The following is a 22,914-nucleotide window of genomic DNA, read 5'->3' as shown; positions in this document are numbered from 1 at the left end:
GTCCAGTAGGTTGCCTTTTTGTTTTATTAATGGGGTTTCCTTTGCTGTGCAGAAGCGTTTCAGTTTGATGGAGTCTTGATAGTTTTATTTTGTGGCCCGTCTGTGAGGAGACAGATCCAAAAAAAATATTGCTAAGACCACTGTCCAAGAATTTATTGTCTAGGTTTTCTGTCGGGAGTTTTACGGGTTCAGGTCTCACATTTAGATCTTTGGTGTATTCTGAGGTTTTTCTTGTGCTCAGTGTAAGAAAGTGGACGGTTCACTCGTCTGCATGTGGCGGCCGGTACTCCCGACTCCACTTGTTAAGGAGCCTTTTACCCGTTGTCTGCTCTTGCCTCCTTTGTTGCAGGTTAATTGACCCTATAAGTGCAGGCTTATTTTCTGAGGTCTCTATTCTGTTTCATTGATCCATGTGTCTATTTTTGTGCCAATGGCATACTGTTCTGGGTTATTTTGATTATGTTTTTGTCCTAACCATGGGTCACATCTTTCTGCTTCTTTATATGCCCAGTGATTTTTTTTTAAAGATTTTATTTATTTATTCATGAGAGACAGAGAGAGAGAGAGAGGCAGAGACCCAGGCAGAGGGAGAAGCAGGCTCCACGCAGGGAGCCCGACGGAGGACTCGATCCCGGGACTCCAGGATCACGCCCTGGGCTGAAGGTGGCGCTAAACTGCTGAGCCACCCAGGGATCCCCTGCCCAGTGATTTTTGATGCCAAACATTATTATTTTATTATTTTTTTTCAAACATGATTTATCCTTATTTTGTGCTTGCTGCTTTGTTTTCCTATTTTAAAAAGATTTTATTAGAGAGAGAGAGAGAACACGCAGAGGGAGCGCTGAGGGAGAGGGAGAAGAGGGAGAGGGAGAAGCTGAGCAGGGAGCCTGAGTCCGGGCTCAATCCCAGGACCCTGGAATCATGACCTAAGCCAAAGGCTTAACCGACTGAGCCATCCTGGAGCCCCAGAAACAGCTTGTTTAAAATGAGAAAAGACCAAACTTCTAGAAATCCTGGGTCTCACCTTACGTACTTTCTGTTTTCTATGGATCACCGTCTATGCTGCTTGATGGCCAGTGGTATTTGACCTTTGCCAGAAGTGGAAGCCAACTCTCAAGGATTTCAAACCTTTTGCTTTATTTTCAACCAGGATTAACCGAACCACTATAGTGTTTTTCACTTTGGCAGATTTGACTGTTGTGTCCAACTAAAAATCAATATATGAAATGCCTTTCCATTTAGCTTTCTCTGAGGAGTCGCCTTGTTATGGAGAAAACATGGATTGGGAAGTCATCACTGATAATTATTTCACATTTTTGAGTAACTTCCTCAAGTCTCCAGCTGCTTCCATCTCTAGGTGAGTTTTCAGAATTTAATTTCCAGGTTTTGATTTAACTATTATCTAAAGACGAAACCTACTTATAGAAACACTTGCTTTATTTACTTATTTATTTGTGTAGTTATTATTATTTAGAGATAATGCGAGAGAGTGTCAGTTGGGGGGAGGAGCAGAGGGAGAGGAAGAGAGAATCTTGAGCAGACTCCAGGTCCCTCTCAGAGCCTGATGAGGGGCTCGATCTCATAACCTTGAGATCACGACTGGAGCCAAAGTCGGGAGTGGGACGCTTAACACGCTGCGCCACCCGGGGGCCCAATAAGCACTTGCTTTAAAATGTGAGCTCCTGATGTGGCTGTTTTTTTTTTTTTTTTTTTTTTTTTTTTTGATGTGGCTGTTGATGAGGCGTTTCCTGTTAGGTGTTTGATAATATTTGCTCCATACAATGTAATGACTCATGTTTCCATGGATTTTGAAGAGAAATACAGATGATAATAATAAGATTTTCTTTCCAAAGCGTAACTTATAATAGCTGCTCCGAAGATGGAATGTTGGAATAATACTGTCATCCAGTTGCTTACGTTAGACAGGGAATCAGTGATTTAAGATTCTGGTAGTTCTAGAGATTTTGGGGAGAGAAATGACCTTTGGAACAAGCACTGCCAGGTTGTATGAGGCTCTGCTACTTTGGCATGTGCACTGAGGTGGCGATTTTTATGTATAATTATGGACATTGTATATAGTTTGTTTGTTTGTTTATTTATTTATTTAAAAGGATGAGCTTTTCGTTTTACTTATTCTTTTAAAGTAAGCTCTACATCCGATGTGGGGCATGAACTCACAACCCTGAGATCAAGAGTTGTCTGCTCTACTGACTAAGCCGGCCAGGTGCCCTAGCTATCATGTATAGTTTAAGATTTATTTATCTATTTGAGAGAGAGAGAGAGAGAGAGAGAGAGAGAGAGAATGCTGGGGGGAGTGGAAGAGGGTGAGGGAGAGAGTCTGCTGCAGACTCTGCGCTGAGTGTGGAGCCCCACGTGGACCTCTATCTCATGACCCCGCGATCAGGACCTGCACAAAACAACAGCTGGACTCTTAACTGACTGAGCCCTCGAGGGGTACCTGGGTGGCTCAGTTGGTTAAGTGTCTGCCCTTGGGCTCAGGTCATGATCTCAAGGTCATGAGATCGAGCCCCACATCGGGCTCCCTGCTCAGCGGGGAGTCTGCTTCTCCCTCTCCCTCTGCCTGGTGCATGCACCATGTCTTTTTTTTTTTTTAAGGTTTTATTTATTTTTATTTAGAGAGGTCGAGAGATCACAAGCAGAGGAGGGACAGGGGGAGAGGGAGAGAGACTCTCAAGCAGACTCCATGCTCTACACGGAGACCCATTTGGGGCTCGATCTCATGACTCTGAGATCATGACCGGAGCCAAAATCAAGAGTCAGATGCTCAGACAACCAAGTCACCCATGTGCCCTTTATGTCGTCTTTCTAAACTCTGAAACACGTAGAGCCCCAGTGATTTAAAAAGTGGGCTGGTGGCTCCTGAGTTAGTGACTTCTCCAGGTGTGGACTTGTATTACAGGTATGGACCTATCATAACTGCTGAGTTGCTCCTCTGAGAACTCTTTGTATTTCACAAGTAGACACCCGGAGAGAGGGTACATGACCTACAATCATGAGTTTCTAGTGGTGGGAAGTACCGCATTGTTTCAGGAGCACTGGAATATCTCCCAGAACAGGCCATTCCAGGAGTTGTCCTTAAATCATAGGGGGTAGTTTCTGACACACTTTGCCATTGGACTCCCTCTGTAGCCAAGACATTGGGAGACGCAACAGGAATTGAATCCTGAGATTCTTCTGGCATACACAGCAATCTTAGCTTTAACGATCCTACAAAAGAAATCATGGAGTACAAAATGTAAAATTTATTGTTTTTGGTGCAGGAAGCAGATTTTGAGTTATATCTTTTTTTTTTTTTTTTTTAAGATTTTATTTATTCATGAGAGACACAGGCATAGGGAGAAGCAGGCTCCATGCAGGGAGCCAGACATGGGACTCCATCCCGGGTCTCCAGGACTTGATCCTGGGTCTCCAGGACTCGATCCCGGGTCTCCAGGATCACACCCTGGGCTGAAGGCAGTGGCACTAAACCGCTGAGCCCCCCGGGCTGCCCAGATTTTGAGTTATATCTATGCGTCTGAATTGTGGTTTTCTACAACACTTCCAGATGTTCAAATTAACTTAATTCCAGTTGCAAAATATATTGTGTAGTAAATAGTCCAATTATGTTTTGCTGTAGATAAGTGTATTACTTTGAAAATTCAGTAAGTTGAATTTGTCTTGAATTTACTTATTTATTTATTTTTGGGTACTAAGACAATTCCATTACTATTGTAGGGTCTTGAATTCCACAAAGGAACTTCTTATGATGGAAAAGAAGTTGCATTCCCTCGAGGACGAGCAAATAGACTATTTTTTATCTTTTGTGGGATTTTTGGAGAAATTATTGCCTGATCCTTTCGACTCACCCAGTATGCCCAAATTGCACGACGCCCCATCCCTCACTGAGACTCTTTTGAACACGAGCCATCTGTGGATAAATCGTTTACGAAGTTTAAAGAGAGACCCATCTGCTATTGATAGTCAGAAACTCTTGGAATTTGGCAAAGCAGTGATTGACAAAATAGAAACTCTTGAACATCTCTGGATAAAGAAGGAATCAAACAATATGTTAAGATTTATGGAATTAGTACTTTTTGAAATTAATCCCAAGCTCCTGGAATTGTGGATGTATGGCATTTCAAAAGGAGAAAGAATGAAATTGGAAACCTTGCCTACACTTCTTAATTTTTCTGTCCCGGAAGATGCGAGGGTCCTTAGCAAGAGCCTTAACTTTTCCCAGTTGTTCCATTCAGACTGGCCTCAATCGCCAGCTGTGGAAATGGACTTTGTACATGTAAGTGAGACTGTGATAAGCGGTCTCTATGAATTCGGGTTTCTGAAGCAGGGACAAGTCTCCAAAGCTCTGGACACAGTCTACGCTATAAGGAATGCATCTGAACTTTTCTCAGCCCTTTCTGAGCCTGAAAAACGAGAAGTTGATACAATCTTGACTCAGATATATCTAAATATCTTCCACGACAAAGATTCAGCTTTGCTTCTGCAATTTTATTCTTCGTGTTTCCAACATATTTATAAACTCTTGAGCATTCAGAGCACAGAGCCTTTGCTATCTTTTCTTGCACAAACCTCAAAACACATTTTGGATATCATAAAGCAATTTAATTTCCAAAACATCAGTAAAGCATTTGCATTTTTATACGAGACAACAGGGGTTCTGGAGGGACTTTCTGACGGATCTTACTGTCAGCAGTTGCTTTCAATTTTTAACTACTTGGAGCTTCAAGCTCAATCCCTGGTGTCTACAGAGGGCCCAGAACTGGAAGTGATCCATGCCACGTTGACAGGCCTCAAGCAGCTGCTCATGGTAGATGAAGATTTCCGTATTTCTTTCTTTCAATACATGAGCCAGCTCTTCAACGGATCAGTAGAAGCCCTGTCGGGTGATGAATGCTTTGCTTTGGATAATAAGAACATCTCTTCCATGGATTACTCAACAGAGAGAGGGTCTTCATTTATCCTTCCATGGACACAAATTCTTTCAAACCTCTCGGCAAATGGCAGTACGTTCAATGAGTTAACGGCCGTTCACTGTACCGCCTCATGGCTTCAAATGTGGACTGAAATCTTGGGAAACCTATCTCAGATATTACAGTTTGACATGAATGTTTTCATTCCTCTTCATGTTGGTCTCACTCAGCTTCTGGATGAATTGGAAAGTGATGTGAAAATTTCTGAAAGCTGCCAGGGAATATTTCCCACCCATCGCCCTGCCAGGCTCGTACTGGATTTGTTTAAGAATGTAACTCAGGCTGACGGCTTTCATGACTGGGATGATTTTTTGACCCTCAGAGATCTCTGGGTAGTATTAGGTGATGCATTATTTTGGGTAAAGTCACTTAGCCCTGGCCAAGTAGGGAAATCCCTTTTCACCATGGAAACTGCCCTGCATCAGCTAAAGACACTTCCATTAAACACAAGTGCAAGCAGAGAATTTTTCTATTCTCTGCTTGACGTTTTCATGGAGTTAAGCACTAATACCTCCGAATACATCAACAGAAACGTACGACTGATAAATCACTTTCTTTCAAATAATGTCACAGATTATGGAGTGAAATTTGAAAGTGTCCTCACCCAGCTCAGAGAAACAATGTTATTGCTTCAAAATGTGTCACATGACCAAGATTTATTGTCCTGTGCCAATATTTTCCAAAACATTACTGAGTTTATTTTGGAAGATGGCTTTTTACATGTAAATACATCACAGAGGACATTACGTATTCTGGCTGTGCTAAATTCCACATTTTCCTCCGAGGACACGATCAGCAGCCTGAAGGGATGCATTGCCTGGGTAGACCTCATGAACCATCTGTACATGATGTATAATTCCGGTGTTGCACAAGGCTCTCCTCAGGGTAACTGGAGGAGTTTCGGAGATGTGGGAGACAAAATTAACTCTACATTGAACCTTGTTACTTGGATTCTAAATATAAAGGAATCTCCCTGCTCATGGAATAAGTCAGACATAAATTGTGTGAATATCGTATTGAAAAATGTAACTGACTTTCTGAGTGCAATGCTCACTGCAATCTTTGAAAAGGAGAAGGTACCCAAATTTGAGATCTTACTAACTCTTTTAAATGATTCCACAAACCAAGTAAGGATGATTATCAACAACCTGACAAGAGATTTTGACTTTATATCTCAGTCCAACTGGAAACGTTTTACTGAATTAATTCTAAGACCCGCAGAACTGTCAGATGACATACCTAGCCAGTTTACACATCTTTGGCGGCATTTAGTAGCTCTGGGGAAGGAAATTCAGAAACTTATGAAAGAAATTGCCAGTAACATCCTAGAAAATGACTCCTCTTCTACGTCTGTAAAGTTTTTAAATATATTTGCTACCAGTCCAAAAGAAAAGGACGTCAACAGCTTGGGCAATTCGATTTATCAATTAGCCAGCTACCTTGCCTTCAACTTCTCTCATGACCTCCAAAATCCACCACAAATAATTCCTCATGAAATCATGAACGCTGTAGGTCTTGGTATCCAACTGATTAGAGATGTGTTCAACTCCCTGACACCCTCAGTTCTTCACAAGATCCCACAAGATCCGGGTGACATTCAAGTTTTCAAGAAGGTAGCTTCTCTCCTGCGCACTCTCAAGAAGACGGACATAGACCTGCTGGTCGACCAACTTGAGCAAGTGAGTGAAAGCCTAACGGATTTCTTGAAGAATGTCAGTAGGTTAGGTGCTCGCAGCCTGGGGGCCAACTTGCTTGTTGGCTTGGTGGAAAAATTTGTGGACAGCTCACGTGCTTGGAATGTCAATCATCTGCTGAAGTTCTCACGCTTGTTCCCTAAGGATGACGTCAACGCTGTGGTAGACACGTACTATGTGCTTCCTCATGCCGTGAGGCTCCTGCAGAGGGGAGTCGACAAAAACCTCACCGAAGTCCTCAAGGATGTCTACAACTTCACTCTCCTTCATGGCATAAGCATTTCCAGTGTCACCAAGGAAGACTTTGCTATCGCGATAAAGACTCTTTTGGACACAGTCGAATTAATATCAGAGAAACCGGAAATTCTTTCTGAGGCTTTAACCTGCCTTCCTGTGATTTGGTGCTGGAATCACACAGCTTCTGGGTTTCGGCAGAGCCCCAAGTTAGACGCCTGTAAATCCCGTGAGCTCACATCGTCTTCCTTTTACAGTAAAGTGGCCAGTGTGCTCAACCACCTCCACCTCTCTCCCCCGGTCGGTTTGCAGTGTCCGGATGAAGGCTCGCAGGAGGAGATTTCTAGGAAGATGGTCTGTGTAATTCGTGAACTAGTGGACTGGAATTCCATTCTTCTAGAGCTCTCTGAGGTCTTCCATGTTAAAACATCGCTTGTGAAAACCATGCAAGAATTTTGGCATAGAGCGTTGCCGTACGTCCCGTCTTCTGAAAATCAAAGCAATGACAGTATCTCCGAACTTTGTCCCAGTGGCCCCATAAAGCAAATTGCTTCGCAGATCATAGCACAATTAAAAAACGTTAACTTTACAAAAATTCCGTTAGATGAAAACTTTCTTGATAAACTAGCTGGTTTAAACAAGATCCTTAACATTAGCGAGGGCACAGAGGCATCTGTTCGAAATAAGATTTCCTTAATTTTGGAAAAGATCATGAAATTGCCTTCTGGGGATCAGCAACCAGAAAATAGTACCCGTTCCCTAGATCCTCCATTCGTGACATTTCTAGATGCCAACCTGACGGGCAGTAGTTTGGAAGCATCATCAAGTTTTACTAAAAAAAGAGAAGCGGCTTACAACTCTTCTTACTTTGAGGGACTAAGGCTTGAGCTTGAACGAATCATGGCAGATCTAAGCCACGACTTTCCTAACACACCTCTGCTCTCTGAAATTATCAAAGAAATTCAGATGATTAATTCAGAGACTCTTCAAAACGTAACTTTGCAACTCGCCCATTTTTTTGAAAGCCTGGGGTCATCGTCTTTGAAGACATCAGAAATCACTGAAGATTTTCTGTCGGTTGTAAAAAACTGGCTTCATAAAGGGGCAAACCAAGATGACTCTGAAATGATTCAAACATTATTTCTGCTTATGGCCAATGGGAGTTCACCTGATGATCTAGCTTTGTGGACCAAAGACATTGCTACCTTTTTGGGTTTACTCAAAATCATCTCTAGGGAAGGTCATTTTGATGTTGCCCATCTTACTCAGCTGTTAAGCCAAGACCAGCTAACTAATTTCTCCCTTGTTCCGCTCCTTTTTGAAAGTTTCTTAATTAACTCAATCAATACATTAGCCGGGAGTTCTCCAGAGGAAGCCTCAAATTCAAGTGATACTGACCTTCACATAATGAATTTCATCGAGCTCGCCTTGAACCAGACGCCGTCAGAAAACGGCGAGAGAATAATCCTGCCTCCAAGAAGCATGGTGGATTCCGTGGAACAGGTTTTGAAAACATTCTTCTCAGTTTTACCAGAGGAAAATTCTGAGGACAAAATATCTCTTCTGCTAAAGGCCTTCCACAAAGACATCGTTGCAGAGATGAGGTGAGTCTACTTTTTTTTAAAGGGTTTCTTTCTTTTTTCTTTTCTTTTCTTTTCTTTTCTTTTCTTTTCTTTTCTTTCTTTTCTTTTCTTTTCTTTTCTTTTTTCTTTTCTTCTTTTCTTTTTTTTTCTCTTTTCTTTTCTTTTCTTTTCTTTCTTTTTTTCTTTTCTTTTTCTTTCTTCATGAGAAACAGAGAAAGAGGCAGAGACACAGGCAGAGGGAGAAGGAAGCTCCCTGCAGGGAGCCCGACGTGGGACTCCATCCCGGGTCTCCAGGATCAGGCCTTGGGCCAAAGGCGGTGCTAAACTGCTGAGCCACCCCGGTTGCCCCATTTTTTTTTTTTTAAGGTTTACTTACTGAGAGAGAGAAAGGGAGAGAGAATGCTGAGTGGGGGAGGGAGCGGAGAGGGAGAGAGAATCTCAAGCAGACTCCTTTGCAAGGAGTACGGAGTCAATAAGGGGCTCGATCTCACAGCCCTGAGATCACGATCCGAGCTGAAATCGATAGTTGGATGCTGAACCAACTGTGCCAGCCAGGCGCCCATCTACTTTTGTGTAGTAAATGAGGTTATTCTATGTTACAGTTGACTTTTATTTCCTGAAGCATATACATACCAATAACAGCACTTTTATACCTATCACCTTGGATGTTTTAATGGACATTTTATTAAAATACCAAAGCGAAATAATTTTGATGATTGTCATCTGAGTAGTAAGCACTTATGGAAACCTAGCCCCTGGCCATTAATCACTAATGCTTTCTTACATTTTTGGGTTCTGAAGATAGTTATAGAAGTTCTATTTTATGTGGAACTTAAGCATTAGTTTTTATATATGTGTATGCATATACATGCTCATAATTAGAATAGATGTAATAACTGTCTCATCACCAGTGAGGGGTTTAAATATTTTCATGCCAATTAACCTAAAATTCTCAAACTGAGGGCACCTGGGTGGCTCAGTTGGTAAAGCATCTGCCTTTGGCTCAGGTCATGATCCCAATGTCCTGGAATTGGGCCCCGTGTTGGGCTTCCTGCTCCACGGGGAGCCTGCTTCTCCCTCTCCCTCTGCTCATGCTCTCTCTCTTTCTCAATAAAAAAAAAATCTTTAAAAAAACTTATAAAACTGATAGTCACATTGTTTTTTCATTCTATTTGAAGCTTGCCAGTGAAAAGGCCGGAGGGATACCCTAGCTCATTCTGTGATGTCTGTGTCAGGCAGGGCACAACCACAGAAACAGAGGCAGAGCAAGGATTTATTTATTTATTTATTTATTTATTTATTTATTTATTTATTTAATAATAAATTTATTTTTTATTGGTGTTCAATTTGCCAACACACAGAATAACACCCAGTCAGAGCAAGGATTTAATTCAAGGAAGGAGCTGGCTCCTGTCCTTTCTGGCCGCGGGCTAAGCAGGTGCAGAGTCGGAAGGGACGCTCACAGGCAGGTGGGATCCCAAGGGGGGCGTCGTACTGCCCACAGGAAAAGGTTTTCGGGGGTGGTGATTGGGAAGAGCAGTTGCTGGGCCAGGGGGGTTCTAGGCACGCTCCGGAGGCCCTCTAACTGATAGAGTAGGGTCCGCCCAGGACACTGTCTCACTAAGTCAGAGTTTACTCATCAGGGGTTTTAACCGCACCTGCAGAATAGCTTCCCAGCAGCACCTGGGTTAGTGTTGATGCTGCGGTAGGGCCACTGGCTTCCTGTCCTCCTCTACTCTTGTGAGGGAATCCACCTTCTCACCCTCCAGGAGTGACATGGAATGGGCTGTCCCCCCGCCCCACTGACACATCGCAGCGCCACCCCCGTCTGAGCGATTTGCTGGGACTTGGAACGTTCGGAAAGATGTTCCTCTTGCAGCGAGAAGCAGCTTATCTTGATCTCACCTTCCTGTCTTTTCTAAAACTGAAGTATGTGGCTTTTGAAGTGGCTAGGTGTGAGGCATCATAATGGGATTGCCTGTGAAATTCCTCCATCCTTTTCATTATTTGGCTCCAAAATAACTAATTTTCATCTGGAATGTGTGTGAGCGTGTCACCTTGTAGCCAGTGTGATCTGTCTGTGTTCCTACTATGAAACAAAGATATGACTCTAGGCTTTAATCTCCCCACTACTAAACATGAAATTTAATAAATATTTATTTACAGTTTTGTCCCAAAGGATAAAAATCTAGAAATTCTGACACTGGATCAATTTCTTACCACCTCCAAAGAAGACCGTCTGATGAGCATTTTCTTGAGTTTAAAGGAGACTCTAAATCGTCTAATCAAAAGTTCATATATTTTAGACAATGGAGAATTTTATTTTGATAAAGGTCGAGGAGCAAAGTTCATGAGAGATTTATTTAATGCTCTTCTAAGGGAAACCCCAGGGGAAAATAAGACTGAAAATAATTCGGAGTTTCTTGCGGTCGTCAGTCGGTTGCTCTTCCACTTGAACAGCTCTGAGGATCTCCTCCAACTAAGTCATGACCTCAGATCAGCTCTTCGGCTCGTGAGAGAAGCTTCCACAGAGTTAGCGCGTCTCATGGACGAGCTTGTGACCTCTCCTCTCCAGGGCTTCCGTGACTCGTGTCCAACACTCCGAGGAGTTATACTCGCTAATCTAACTGGTTTGCTTCCCTTTGCAAATAATCCATTTCCTCTAAGAAACAGAGCAACGTTAGAAATTACTGAGGGATTGCTGGGTGTCATCTCAGGAGCTGGTGGAGAGAGTGGTGCCCCAGGCCCCCTCTTGGAAATGTCGGATACCCTGACCATGCTGGTGAGGGACATCGCTGACATGAGCCATCTTGCCGCCTCAGTGACCTCCGCCGTGGAACTTGTGGGGCGAGCCCAGAAAGTTGCCAGGAAGATGGCCACCATGTCTGAAACCCATTCCATCTCCAATACCAGTGACACTATGAAGTTCTTCGACAGCCTCTATTCCATTTTGCAGCAAAGAGTCCGAAATACTGTGAACGAATTAACTGCCTTGCAGAATGTAGACCGTTTCACGTCCGAAAATATAAATGACTTGTTGACGCCATTCATTGACTTGGCTTTTGGGATGATCGGCGTCAAGCCTTATATTTCACAAGACGCTGATACTGTCAACACTTCCTCAAGCACATTCTCCTATGTGAACCAGTCCAAGGACTTTTCTGATATTTTGAAAGAAATTGTTGAATTTTTAACTTCTGTGAAAAGCCACTTGGGAACCATGGAGCCTCTTATGGCAGCTTTCAGTAATGGGACTCGAATATCTGCTACGGGTTCTGTTAACCTATGGGAGGAAATTTTGGATTGCTTAGATCCCATAAATAATATCCTCAACCAGATAGACTTCTTACATCCGAAGCCACTTCGCACGCGTAGTTACCCTCAAGATACAAAATGGGAAAGAACCCGGGAAGTGATCCTGTTTTTTAATGAAATGTTCTCACAAGACAGCACGGAAATCGGGACTTACTTGAGAACAGTGATTGGTCGCACCTTGGAAGCTCTTCGGAGTGACTTAGAGAAGGACGACTGGAGCATTTTTAATCTGTCGCTGACATTCGCTCCGCATCCAGACCACCTTTTGAAATCCATAGAGACAGCTGGAGAGGCCTCCGGTGGAAGAGATGATGTCAGTGGAGCTTTGTTTTCCAACTTCTCTCTGATTCAGGATGTAACGCATCAACAGCTCGAAGAAGCGGTCCAGGCCCTGTTGAGGAGGATGGCATTCGTGGGGGAAGACCTTCCGCTCAACGATTCTCAGTGGATAAATTCCATGAGAACTGTGTTCCAGCCCATTTTTGAGAGTTTTATGAATGCAGCCACTGGAAAGAAGATCACAGTGGGAAAAGAGGAGACGGTCCCGATGCCTGATTTTCCTTACATCCTCGAACCGTTTTCAGGTTTCGAGAAGTACCTGAAGGGATTAATTGAATTGGTGGACTACTGGCAAGACGTCCCGCTGATGGATCAAAGGTAATAAAACACCTGATTCACCTCCTTTTTGCCCCCCTCCTTGCAGTAACTATAAAACAAGACTATGTAGGAATGGCCTGGAACCAGGTTAGGAAGGCTTCTTGACTTTACCTTGGTTGCCCACTGGGGCTTCCTTCAACACCCGGTGCCTTGAGTCTAGCGTCTTCACGACTTGCCTGGTGATTCGGCATTCAAACGTGTTTTGGATTTACCCAAGAGTGTTTGAAAGGACGCTATTCCATTTTCTTTTCTTTTCTTTTTTCTTTTTTAAATTAATTTATTTTTTTCACTATTCCATTTTCAAAAGTAAAACCTTCTTCTTACTGTATTCACTTGTCCTGAGTGAGGTACATACACAGCGTCTCCATTCATATACTCGGGCTCCCACAGGTCCTACTCTCTGACAGGCCAATAGGAATATAAGGCTGAAAACTGTGCTTTTAGTTGTCACCATCCCTGGAAAAGGACAGGCAGCTCTTGCCTTCTTTTCTCTCTCTCTCTTTTTTTTTTTAATTAAAAAATTTTTTTAAATGTTTTATTATTTATTTATTTATTTATTTACCTTCTTTTCTCTTTAAAAATTTTACTTTTAAGTAATCTCTGCACCCAACATGGGGCTCAGATTTACAGTCCTGAGATCAAGAGTCGCCGGCTCTACCGACTGAGCCAGCCAGGCGCCCTGGCTTTTTCTCTCCCTAGGTTGATCCACCTCCAAGCACTGCCCTCAACCCTGAGGCAGGTCAGGGGAGCCCTGCTCTGGTCACGTTCTGGAAGCTTCTGCTGCCTCAGGCTGGAGGATTTGTGTCCTGGGTGTGCAGTCTCTGAGACGCGGCTCTGTCCACGCCATCCTTCCTCCTTCCTGTGTGTCAGTACAGTTGGGTGGTCCAGGGTCCCTGCCTGTCCCTGCCTTTCTCATTGTCCCACAGGGAGACGGGAGGTGCCACCAGACCCTCGCTCCTCGGCCAGAGAGCCTGACCTATTCCCTGCTGGTTCTGCTGCTAAGGGCTGCGGCTTGAATGCAGCATCTTTGGTAACTCAGGATTTCCTCGGTCAGTGGGACAAGGGTCTCCTGGCAGGAAGAACTATCGCTGCTTCAAAATTTGCACGCTGGCTTTCAGAGCTTCTCGCTTCACGTCTGCGTTGCCTCTGATCCCAGACCACACGGCGTCAGATTTTAGGCTCTGCTGTGAATTTCCATGTGAGCAGAGGTGGTCCCGGCAATCCCTCTGCTCCACCAACTCCAGTTTCCGCCTGATGTTGCCATTTCTCCGGGCACGGAGCTTACACTGTGCCCCACGACTGGAAACGAATTGGCTGTGACCTGGCTGTGTGGCCACTAAGGTCACAAGGCTGGGTTCCCCATGTCTTAGCCATTAAGTGCTTTCCTTCTCTGTTTTCACTCTTTTTATCATTGGCTTCTTCAATGGGGAAGACAAAAAAATGTTCAGAATAGGTAATCCCAGGGGTCATGGGTTTGAGGCCTGGTGGAGCCCTTTGCTCTGTAGCGTGAGCTCATGGGGCCGGCAGCTCACCTGTGAGCAGGTCCCCTGCATGCCCCAACCTGCCCACCGAGGGCCTGCGGTCTACCCAGACGCCCAGGCGATCCGTGAGCGTGCTCTAGTTTGTGAAATGCTGGTCCCCACCACAGGGGGTCTTCATTTTGGAGGCTGAGAAGCCCAGATTTGGGGCAATTCGGTGTCTTGCAGTACAATACACCTACTGAGTGAGACGGTACATGGCCTTTGTACAGAAAAAGAAATCATCACTCTCACTTCCGGGTCAGTGATCTTGTAGGCACAACTGAAATGTAGTAACGAAAATCCCACAATTTACCAAAATATGTAATACCAGCTGCTGATTAGCATAGGGCTCTACACACCATCATGGGTGATTTGGCCAGAAATGATAGTTATGTCTGTCTTTCTATGGCACTAAAACTCAATTCAGGAATAACCATTTCCTGCCCCCACCAAATATTCTCCAGTTCAACTATATTTTTTATCATATCCAAAAATAAAACCTCTTTATTTTGTTCATTCCCAAGTTTAGAGCAACCACTGCCCCTGTGCCTGGCGTCCCCAGAGGACTCTGTGTTATTCTGCTTTACCTCCGAAAGTATTGAACAGCGTCGCGCTCTCTCGAACCTGCAATCGGCTCGTAGAACCATGCAGACGTTTTGTGCTTTTTAAGATTTTTTTTTAAAGATTTATTTATTTATTTACGATAGACATAGAGGCAGAGACACAGGCAGAGGGAGAAGCAGGCTCCCTGCAGGGAGCCCGATGTGGGACTCGATCCCGGGTCTCCAGGATCACGCCCTGGGCTGCAGACGGCGCTAAACCGCTGAGGCACCCGGGTTGCCCAGCCCAAGGATGTTCCTTTTCTTTCTTTCTTTCTTTCTTTCTTTCTTTCTTTCTTTCTTTCTTTCTTTCTTTCTCTCTCTCTCTCTTTCTTTCTTTCTTTTTTTTTTTTTGATTTTATTTATTTATTCTTGAGACAGAGAGAGAAGCAGAGGCACAGGCAGAGGAAGCAGCAGGCTCCTGCAGGGAGCCCGACACGGGACTCGATCCTGGGTCCCCAGGATCATGCCCTGGGCTGCAGGCAGTGCTGAACTGCTGAGCCACCCGGGCTGCCCAAGGATGTTCCTTTTCAAGGAATTTCAGGAAACTTCCTTGGGCAGTTGTGCTCTCCATCAGGGGATGTGACCCACAGTGTCAAAAAAAAAAAAAAAAAAAAAGAATAAACAGATTTCGTTAAATTCCTTTGCAAGTGGCTTTGCAGACGGTGTGGTTTATCTGCTCAGCTGTGTCGGATGCTGAGGACGCTTTCGGGTTTTGGAAAGGGTATTGGCTCATCTCCAGGTGGGACATGAGCCACTTGGGGTTCAAGAAAAAAAAAAGGAAATCTGAATTCCTGACCCTTTTCGTCAAAGGAGCGTCTGGCCTCCCGGGCAGAGTCCGTGCTCACAGAACGGGGGCCCCGTGTGTCCTCGGGGTGGGCCCTGCTGCGTAGGTGCCTGGAGCCCACGTGGGACGGGTAGGACTTCGGTCTCGCACCCGGCAGTGATGCGCGAGCACTGTGTGATGTCGCGGTCTGTTTTATCCCTCAGTGTGGCAGTGTGTCAGGTCTTCCAGCAGCTGCGGAAGCCCCCGGGAGCCGTCGAGACCCTGCAGAAGGCGACGGCGCTGGCTCTACGTGTGCTCATCATCATTGCAGGTGGGTGCGCGTGTGGCGAGGGTCGCTCATCTCTGTGCCCGTCCCCAGCCGGGGCGAGCAGCCCCGTCTCTGCCCCTGAGCTGGCCTCTCGGTCTGTCTTTGCTCGTGGTCCGTGCATCCTCATCTCCACCCGAGGGCCGGCCGGGGTCTGTGGCCTGGGGCCGAGGCCCGCTCTTCCGGGAGGAAGGCCTCCCTCTCTCTGCCGCAGCCACGCCGAGCAAGCTGTCGCGTGCGGTTGTCTTGCCCTTACTCCTGCGCCTCCATCCTTGGGGGTCAGTGGTCCTTGAGAGCAGCAACCGTGTCTTCTCTCCCGTGCGCCCGGTGCGGAAGTCACATTCCACCCGTGTATGCAGAGAGACCCCCACGCTGTCCCCGTCCTCCGTAGCCCGCCATGGCCATGTCCTCCTTCCCCGGGGAGCGGGATCTGCGGCTCCCTCAGCTCTGTCTCCGTGGCATCGGGCACGCGTCTGCACTCCCGCAGAACCCCGAATTTATCTCGTAAGTGAGCTAATTCACCTGCGGGGATCCGGAGGCCAAGCCCACGGCTGTGTTTTGTCGTGCAATCATCCTGACGCGGCTGGGGCACACGTGAGCTGCCCGACAGGGTGACCGGGTTGTTAGACTTTGTGCAGCGCGCGCAGTGGGTCTGAGCCCAGGCCCGGACTGCCGCTGTTTGGGTGATGCCCCTGTGCACGCCCCTCGCCGCTCCCCCACGGCGCGTCCCGAGCGGGGCCGCACGGCTCTCAGTGCTGCTAGGCCTCAGGGTGCAGGGACCGGAGCGGCGTCCCCTCGTCCGCAGCGTGGCCACCCTGGCAAGCCGGTGGCCCGTTGTGATCACGCGAGTGCATCCAGGCGGAGGCCCCGCTGTCTCCAGCTGCACACCCGTGTCGATTTTTCTTTTCCTTTTTTTAAAAGTAAATCTCTATTTCCGATTAGAGATGTTGCAAACGCTGGCGATTCTGTTGCATATCAAGCGTTCACTACCCCGGGACACTTAGGCTGCGGGTGTTTTCGGTGCAAGGGAGCCTGCAAGGGTAAACGGCAAATTGCATCTTTTTCCTGCGTCCCAAATGCTCGGTTGACCTTGAACCCGGCCACCTGCAGACACGTGGGCATCCTGTGCTTCTCAGAGAGTACCGGCCAGGGTCCGACGTAGTGGCCTTCAGTGGCCTGCACGGAAGCCGGGCCGTGTTCTGCGGCGCAGCTGTTAAGGGGGTGGACCTGCCGCTGCATTGGCCGCACAGTCAGTTCTGAACGTGTGATTTCATTTCAAGGGAACTCGGGCTCGTCCTGGCCTGGCGTCCCTGTCACCTGCAGCAGGAGGGCGGGACCGGCTCGGCGGGTGAGGATCTGGGGTGGGCGCCCGGGTCCCCGCCGCGCATCACACACAAGGAAGAGCGCTCGGGCCGTGACTTGCTGTGCAAAATACCGTAGTGTTTTGCAAAATATACGTAGTTCGCGTGTCCATCTGGTGTCACCACCAGAAAAGTCATCATTTCTGGGCTCCAGATCGAATACTTGAAACCTCTGAGAACTGTCGCTGGAGGACGGGCCGTGTGGCCTGACGGGCTCCCGGAACCGGAGGGACTGGGCCTCTTTGACCTTCTGGTTTGCCAAATTGACAGATCGAAGCCTGGGGAGTGGGAGCGGGTTGCCAGGACCTGGGAGCGCAGCGGTCGGGGGCCGTCCCCAGCAGAGGAGGCTGGGGGTGGCCGGCGGGAGGGTCCCCGAGGCCAGTGGGGCTGCAGAGCCAGAGCGGGGCATCCGACGCGTCCAGGGCCAGGAGGAGCACCGCAGCAGGTGGGGGGCCGGGGGCACGGGGCGGCAGGCGTGCCTGGGAACGTGCAGGACAGCCCTGACGGCAGCCCGCAGTCGCCCCCGGCCTGACCCTGCCCGGCCGCCGGGCCCCGCGCCCACCCGTCCCGCTGGTCAGTTCAGAGCAGGAAAACGCGGGTGGACCTGGACCCGGCCTAGAGCCGCGGCCAGTGGTGCTTCACCGGAGCGCCTGACGCCCTTGCAGGTCCGGGTAACGCGACTCCTGAACACGCCGTCGCGTCTCATTCAAAGCCGGGGATTCGTTCATCCCAAAGGGAGACGCTGCCGTGTTCCGGGGGACATTACTCAGGAGACACATTTTGCAGGTTTTAGGGTCAGGATATCTGTGCTCAAAATCCGGGAAATAGCGACATTAATGAGAAACTAAGCAAACGCGGCTCTCGGGTGGTCGCTTCCGCACAGCACGACTTTGGGTCCATCCTGCGCTGCGTGTCCTGTGGGCCCTTGAACAGAGCGGGGTACGGGCCCCTCGTGCAGCCAAGACCCACGTGTAACTCTGACCCACGCAGCTCAAGTCCGTGTTGCTCGAGGGTCACTGGGAGTTTAAAACTTTTTTTTTAAAATTATTTTGGAGAAACAATGTGATCATGTGAGAAGCACAACTGGACTTTCTGCAAAACCAGAAAAAAGGTATTTTAAAGTTTTCGCTGCTCCTGACAACACCTCTCACTTTGGGTGATGAGCAAGGCGCCACCGTTGAGCAGGCGCCTGTTGGGTGCGAAGGTGCGGCCGGGGCGAGCAGCGACGGGGTACGAGCCCCGAGCAAAGGGCCTGCGCGCTTGCCCAGGGCGTGCAGTTGCCCGCTAGGGGCGCCGAGGGGCGGGCTCGGTGCTGGGGGAGGCTGTGGGTTGTGCAGGGGCTGCAGGGGGAGCACAGGGAGCCAGCAGGGTCCTTGGGCCGCTCCCTGCGGTGCACACGAGATGGGCGAGTCCCGTGGACACCGTACGGGAGGGCAGAGGTGGTGTCCAAGGCCCGGGCTCCGCCGTCTTCACGGAGCAGAGAGTCTCCTGGGACGGAACACGGGCTCCCGAGGAGCGTCCCCTCGGGTGGTGGCTCCCGGGCTGGCCGCTTCGGGGACCCAGGGGGACAGCAGCCCCGGGTGGGGGGCAGCAGGGCGGCCTTTGCTGAGCAGGAGCCTCGGGCCCTGGGGACGGGCCCGGGGGCAGTGCCAGAGTCTCCGAGTCGAGGGGCTTCGCGAGCTGCTCCGTGGAACCGTCGTGCGCAGTCTGGGCACGGGGCCGAGCCGACCTGGGGCCACTGCTGGGTTGAGGCCCTGGTGCCGCCGGGCCGGTGTGCTCACCCCTGGGCCCTCGGCGCCGGTAAATGCGCGGGGGTCAGCGTCCTCTCCTGGGACGTCGAGCAGAGGTCCTTTCGGGTCATCTCAGGTGAGCGCAGGCCTGTGCGGGCTGCGGCGCCGGGGGGCAGTGGGGCTCCAGCTCGGCCGCGCTGCCTCTGCACCTGCTTGTCGGGGCCCGGCCCTGAGCTCCGAACCATCCCACTAACTCCTAGACAGGCTTGGAGGGTTTTGGTCACATCAGCGGTTAAAAAGCATCGGGAGGAAGAACATGCCAGAAAGTCACAAACTATCTTAAGCCCGTAGTATGTGCAAGGCTGTGGGGCTGGGCGGCATGGGTGCCCGGGGGGAGCTTTTACTCTTACCTTTAGTTTGCAATGTTTCTTTTTTTTTTTTTTTAAAGATTTTATTTATTTATTCATGAGACAAGGAGAGAGAGAGAGAGAGAGAGAGAGAGAGAGGCAGAGGCACAGGCAGAGGGAGAAGCAGGCTCCATGCAGGGAGCCCGACGTGGGACTTGATCCCAGGACCCCGGGGTCACGCCCTGGGCCGAAGGCAGACGCTCAACCCCGGGCGTCCCCATTCAAATGTCTCTTCTAGGCTATTTGGGAGGAAGCGGGTGTGCGGTGTGTGCCGGGCGAACGGAGCCCTGGCCGTGAAGTTCGGTGAAGCAGTTCTGACCTCGGTAACGGCCAAGGGCGGCTTCCCAGGGGCAGGGCTCCGCACCGTGAGACGTCGCCGCCATCACCTGCCGTGTCCCCTGAGCAGGGGCCCCATGACCTGGGGCTGGGCCGCGAGGTTGGGGGGTCCCGGGGGCCTTGCACCGACCGACCGTGGGGATAAAGCGCCCTCAAGCCGGGGCACCTTGATAGTCGCAGAGGTGCTGCCCACGGCCCCTCCAGGGCGGTCGGGGCACCGAGACGGCCCCGGGCACATCTGCTGCATCGGGACCTGCCCAAAGGGCTGCGGAAGGGGGCCCGGCCGTGGGGGGAGCAGGTGCACCGTTTCTGAACATTTACCCCCTAAAAATACCCAGACGTCTGCGACTCCGAAGCCACGGCTTCCCCTTTCCTGCCCTGAATGTGCGTTTTGATGATCCCAGGATGTCGATGAGTCTGTAACCCCGGGGACTGGATTGTTTGCAGGCGTTTCCAGGGGTTTCCGAATGTTCCCGGCTGACCTGTCTGTCCCTGTGTTTCCCCTGCAGATAACCCTTCCCTGACCAGGGACGTTCTGTGCGCTGCTCTGAGCTGCAAGCAAGACGGGACGCGGCGTCTCCTTGTCCCTGTTCTCCGGGCGGCCGCCTGGGGGCTGGACCACTACGAGGTTTGTCGTCCCCGCGGGTCCCTGGAGCTGCGCGGAGCCGCCCGGTGGGTCTGAGCTGAACTGTTAGCCCGCGGCCCTCGTCCCCGAGGCGTCGGCCAGGGTCCCCGGGGGCGGGCCCAGGCGCTCCTGCGCGGGGTGTCGGGTCTCCGGAACCCCACACGCTGGCCCCTGAGCCTCAACAGCACAATTCCTAATTGCTGTAGTGTTTTTTTTGAATTTTACTTACTTATCAGAGTGAGAGAGGGGACGAGCAAGAGCAGGGGCAGAGGGAGAGGCAGGCTCCCTGCTGAGCAGGGCCTAGAAGCGGGATTCGATCCCAGGGCCTGAGGTTGTGCCCGAGCCGGAGGCAGACTCTCCGCCGACCAGCGTGGCCGTGTGGGCTCCTGACCTGGTCGCTGTCCTGCCCCCGTACGCAGCCGTCACCAGCGCTGTGGGGCCCGAACGCGGCCGTGCTGACGCCGTGTATACCACGGAGGTGGAGAAATTCTACCGATAAGAGCTTTTTCCCCAGAGAGCCACTTCTTGAACGTTCCCCAGCCCGTCGTGGGCTCCGAGCGAGGGCGGCGGGGAGCGCGGGGAGCCGGCTGCCAGGAGGGACGGCCGCAGCCTCGTCTTGGTGACCCGGGTGGGGCCCAGGGAGCAGCAGGTGACGCGCCCGGGCCGCCAGGCGGCCGACGCATTGGGACCGTCCGACTCTCCCTCCCTCCCGGGCCGAGGGGACCTCCGTCCCGTAATAACGTGGATCCACACGAAGAAGCCCTGAGAGATGCTTCGGGAGTACCGCGTGGGGCTCGCGGCCACGGAGCAGGGTCCTCGCTCTCCGCCGCCCCGAAGCCCCGGCTCGTCCCTGGCTGGCAGCGACCGAGCCGTCCGAGGGGAAGCTCGAGGCCCTGCCTCTGGGACGCGGGGCCTCGAGGGCGGGGCCAGGCCTGCAGGAGCGAGGCTCTTAGGAACCGAAATACCGTCCGGCTCGCTGGAAGGTGCCCCGGGCCCGCGGCCGGCAGACGGCGTCTGGCCAACAGCCCGGGGGGCGCTGTCGGCGCCGGCGTGGGGGTCCCCGGGAGGGAGCGCCCCGCGGAGCCGGTGGTCGGGACGGGGACCAGCTCTCGCCGGCTCCCTGCCGCCCTCAGCACGGAGCTCAGCGGAGACGGGACACAAAGTGCGCTGGACTGTGAAGCAGGGAGTCCAGATGCGGAGCTCGTGGACTTGGTCGGCCGGGGCCTCTGACCGCGTCCCCGGGTCCCAGCCGCGTTGACCCCCGAGGGCTGCAGTGTCCCTGCGGAGCACGGGGTGCGCGTCCCTGTGCGGCTCCCGCGGGCTCAGACCTGCAGCCCCAGCCCGACCCGCCTGCGGCCGCGCCCATGGCTGCGAGGACGACCTCCGGGGAGCGGAGTCCCCTCGCGGGGTGTGTGTCTCCGCGTGGCCCCGCGAGCCACGGCCTCCTTTGCGAGGGAAGCTCCTGGTGGTCTCGAGGGAAGGCGTCGGAAGCCGCGTTTGGCAGGAATACTCTGTTGCGGGTCGACGTACCTCGGACGCCTTCCTCCCCACCGGCCGCCCCGGGTGTGCTGAGCGCCGGCCGAGCGCGAGGAGACGGACGGGAGCCCCACGAGCGCGCGCTCTGACTGGACCTTCTGTTTCTCTAGGAAATACGGACCGTGTGGTCCTCGCCCCTTCGGCTGAGCTGTGAGAGCCTGGGCCGGAACCTGTCCGCCTCCCTGCGGCGTCTCAGGGGTGGCCTGGAGCCCGCGGCCAGCCGGGGCTGCGAGTGCCCGTCGCCGCTGCTCGCGGCCCAGCGGCTCGTGCCCACGTACGTACGGGCCGGGGCCGTCTGTTCACGGGCCGGTGACCTTTCCACATTCGTGGGAAGACGCTTATGAGGCATCGTCGCCGCCGGGGCTCCGGGGACCCTGCTGGAGTCGGGGTGGCCGCGGGCGCCGGCACCGGAGGGCACTGGGAGACGCGGGCCGGGTGATTCCCGGGGGCTCCCGCTCAGACCCGCTTCTGCTGCTCCGTGTCGCTCGCGTCAGCTCTGGCTTCCTGCCGTTGTAGGTTGGCCCACGGCTTCCAGAGGGCCTGGCGGGCTCGGCACCCCGGGCTGACCTTCCTGAGCAACGTCACGGCAGCCGAGGGTAAGGAGGCTCCTCCGGGTCCGCGTCGTCACCGAGGGTGGCCCCCCCCCCCCCAGGACATGGGCCATCGGCAGAGACCATGTGGAGGGGAAGTTGCGCTACGGGACGGCGTGTTCGGGCTCAGGGGAGCCCGGGACGTCCTGGCACCCCCGAGTGGGAGGGAGCTTCCCGTCCGCCGAGCCGACGGTTCTCAGCGCCCGTGATGCACCCACACGCTTGTGCGGGGCGTTCGGGAAACTCCCTCCCTGATCCTCCGCGTGGTAGGAAGAGCAGGACAAGGAAACGTGTGGAGAGGAGAGGATGGATTCCCGCAGGCGCCGGCCTCCGCGCCCGGGAAGCAGGCCTCTCCGGGGCAGACCCCGCGGGGCGCGGGGCTCCGGGAGAGTGGTCGGCGGTCGGGGAGCCGCACGGCCCGGGCGTGTGTTTTGGGGTGAACGGCCTCGCTCCTTGGAGGGAGGGCACGGCTCCGTCCCGGTCACCCCGGGCTGGCGATCCTAGCCAGGCTGCGCCGGGGACCCTTGTAGTCACAGCGGCCCGGACGTTAATTGTGACAGGATCTCCTCCCTTTGATGCTTTTTCAGACGTAAAAGTCAAAGATCTGATGCAGGACACCTCCAGGCTGACCGGCGAGCTCCGCTCCTC

At 51.4% G+C, this 22,914-nt stretch overlaps 1 protein-coding gene across 1 annotated transcript; it reads left to right on the top strand.

Annotated features, from left to right (window-relative positions):
* Positions 1–3,766: 3,766 nt before the first annotated feature.
* On the top strand, positions 3,767–20,197 carry LOC112925854 (ATP-binding cassette sub-family A member 13-like). The gene is made up of 10 exons (XM_072760178.1): positions 3,767–8,520; positions 10,666–12,471; positions 15,581–15,687; positions 15,965–16,008; positions 16,073–16,185; positions 16,818–16,930; positions 17,313–17,487; positions 17,871–17,981; positions 18,247–18,908; positions 20,025–20,197. The coding sequence occupies exons 1-10, from the start codon at positions 3,767–3,769 to the stop codon at positions 20,195–20,197; spliced, it is 8,058 nt and encodes a 2,685-aa protein (XP_072616279.1).
* Positions 20,198–22,914: the final 2,717 nt, after the last annotated feature.

Source organism: Vulpes vulpes, chromosome 5 (genome assembly GCF_048418805.1).
Source record: "Vulpes vulpes isolate BD-2025 chromosome 5, VulVul3, whole genome shotgun sequence".
Lineage (NCBI taxonomy): Eukaryota > Metazoa > Chordata > Mammalia > Carnivora > Canidae > Vulpes > Vulpes vulpes.
Note: the sequence above shows the minus strand (reverse complement) of the source record. Positions and strands in the feature narration are given on the sequence as shown.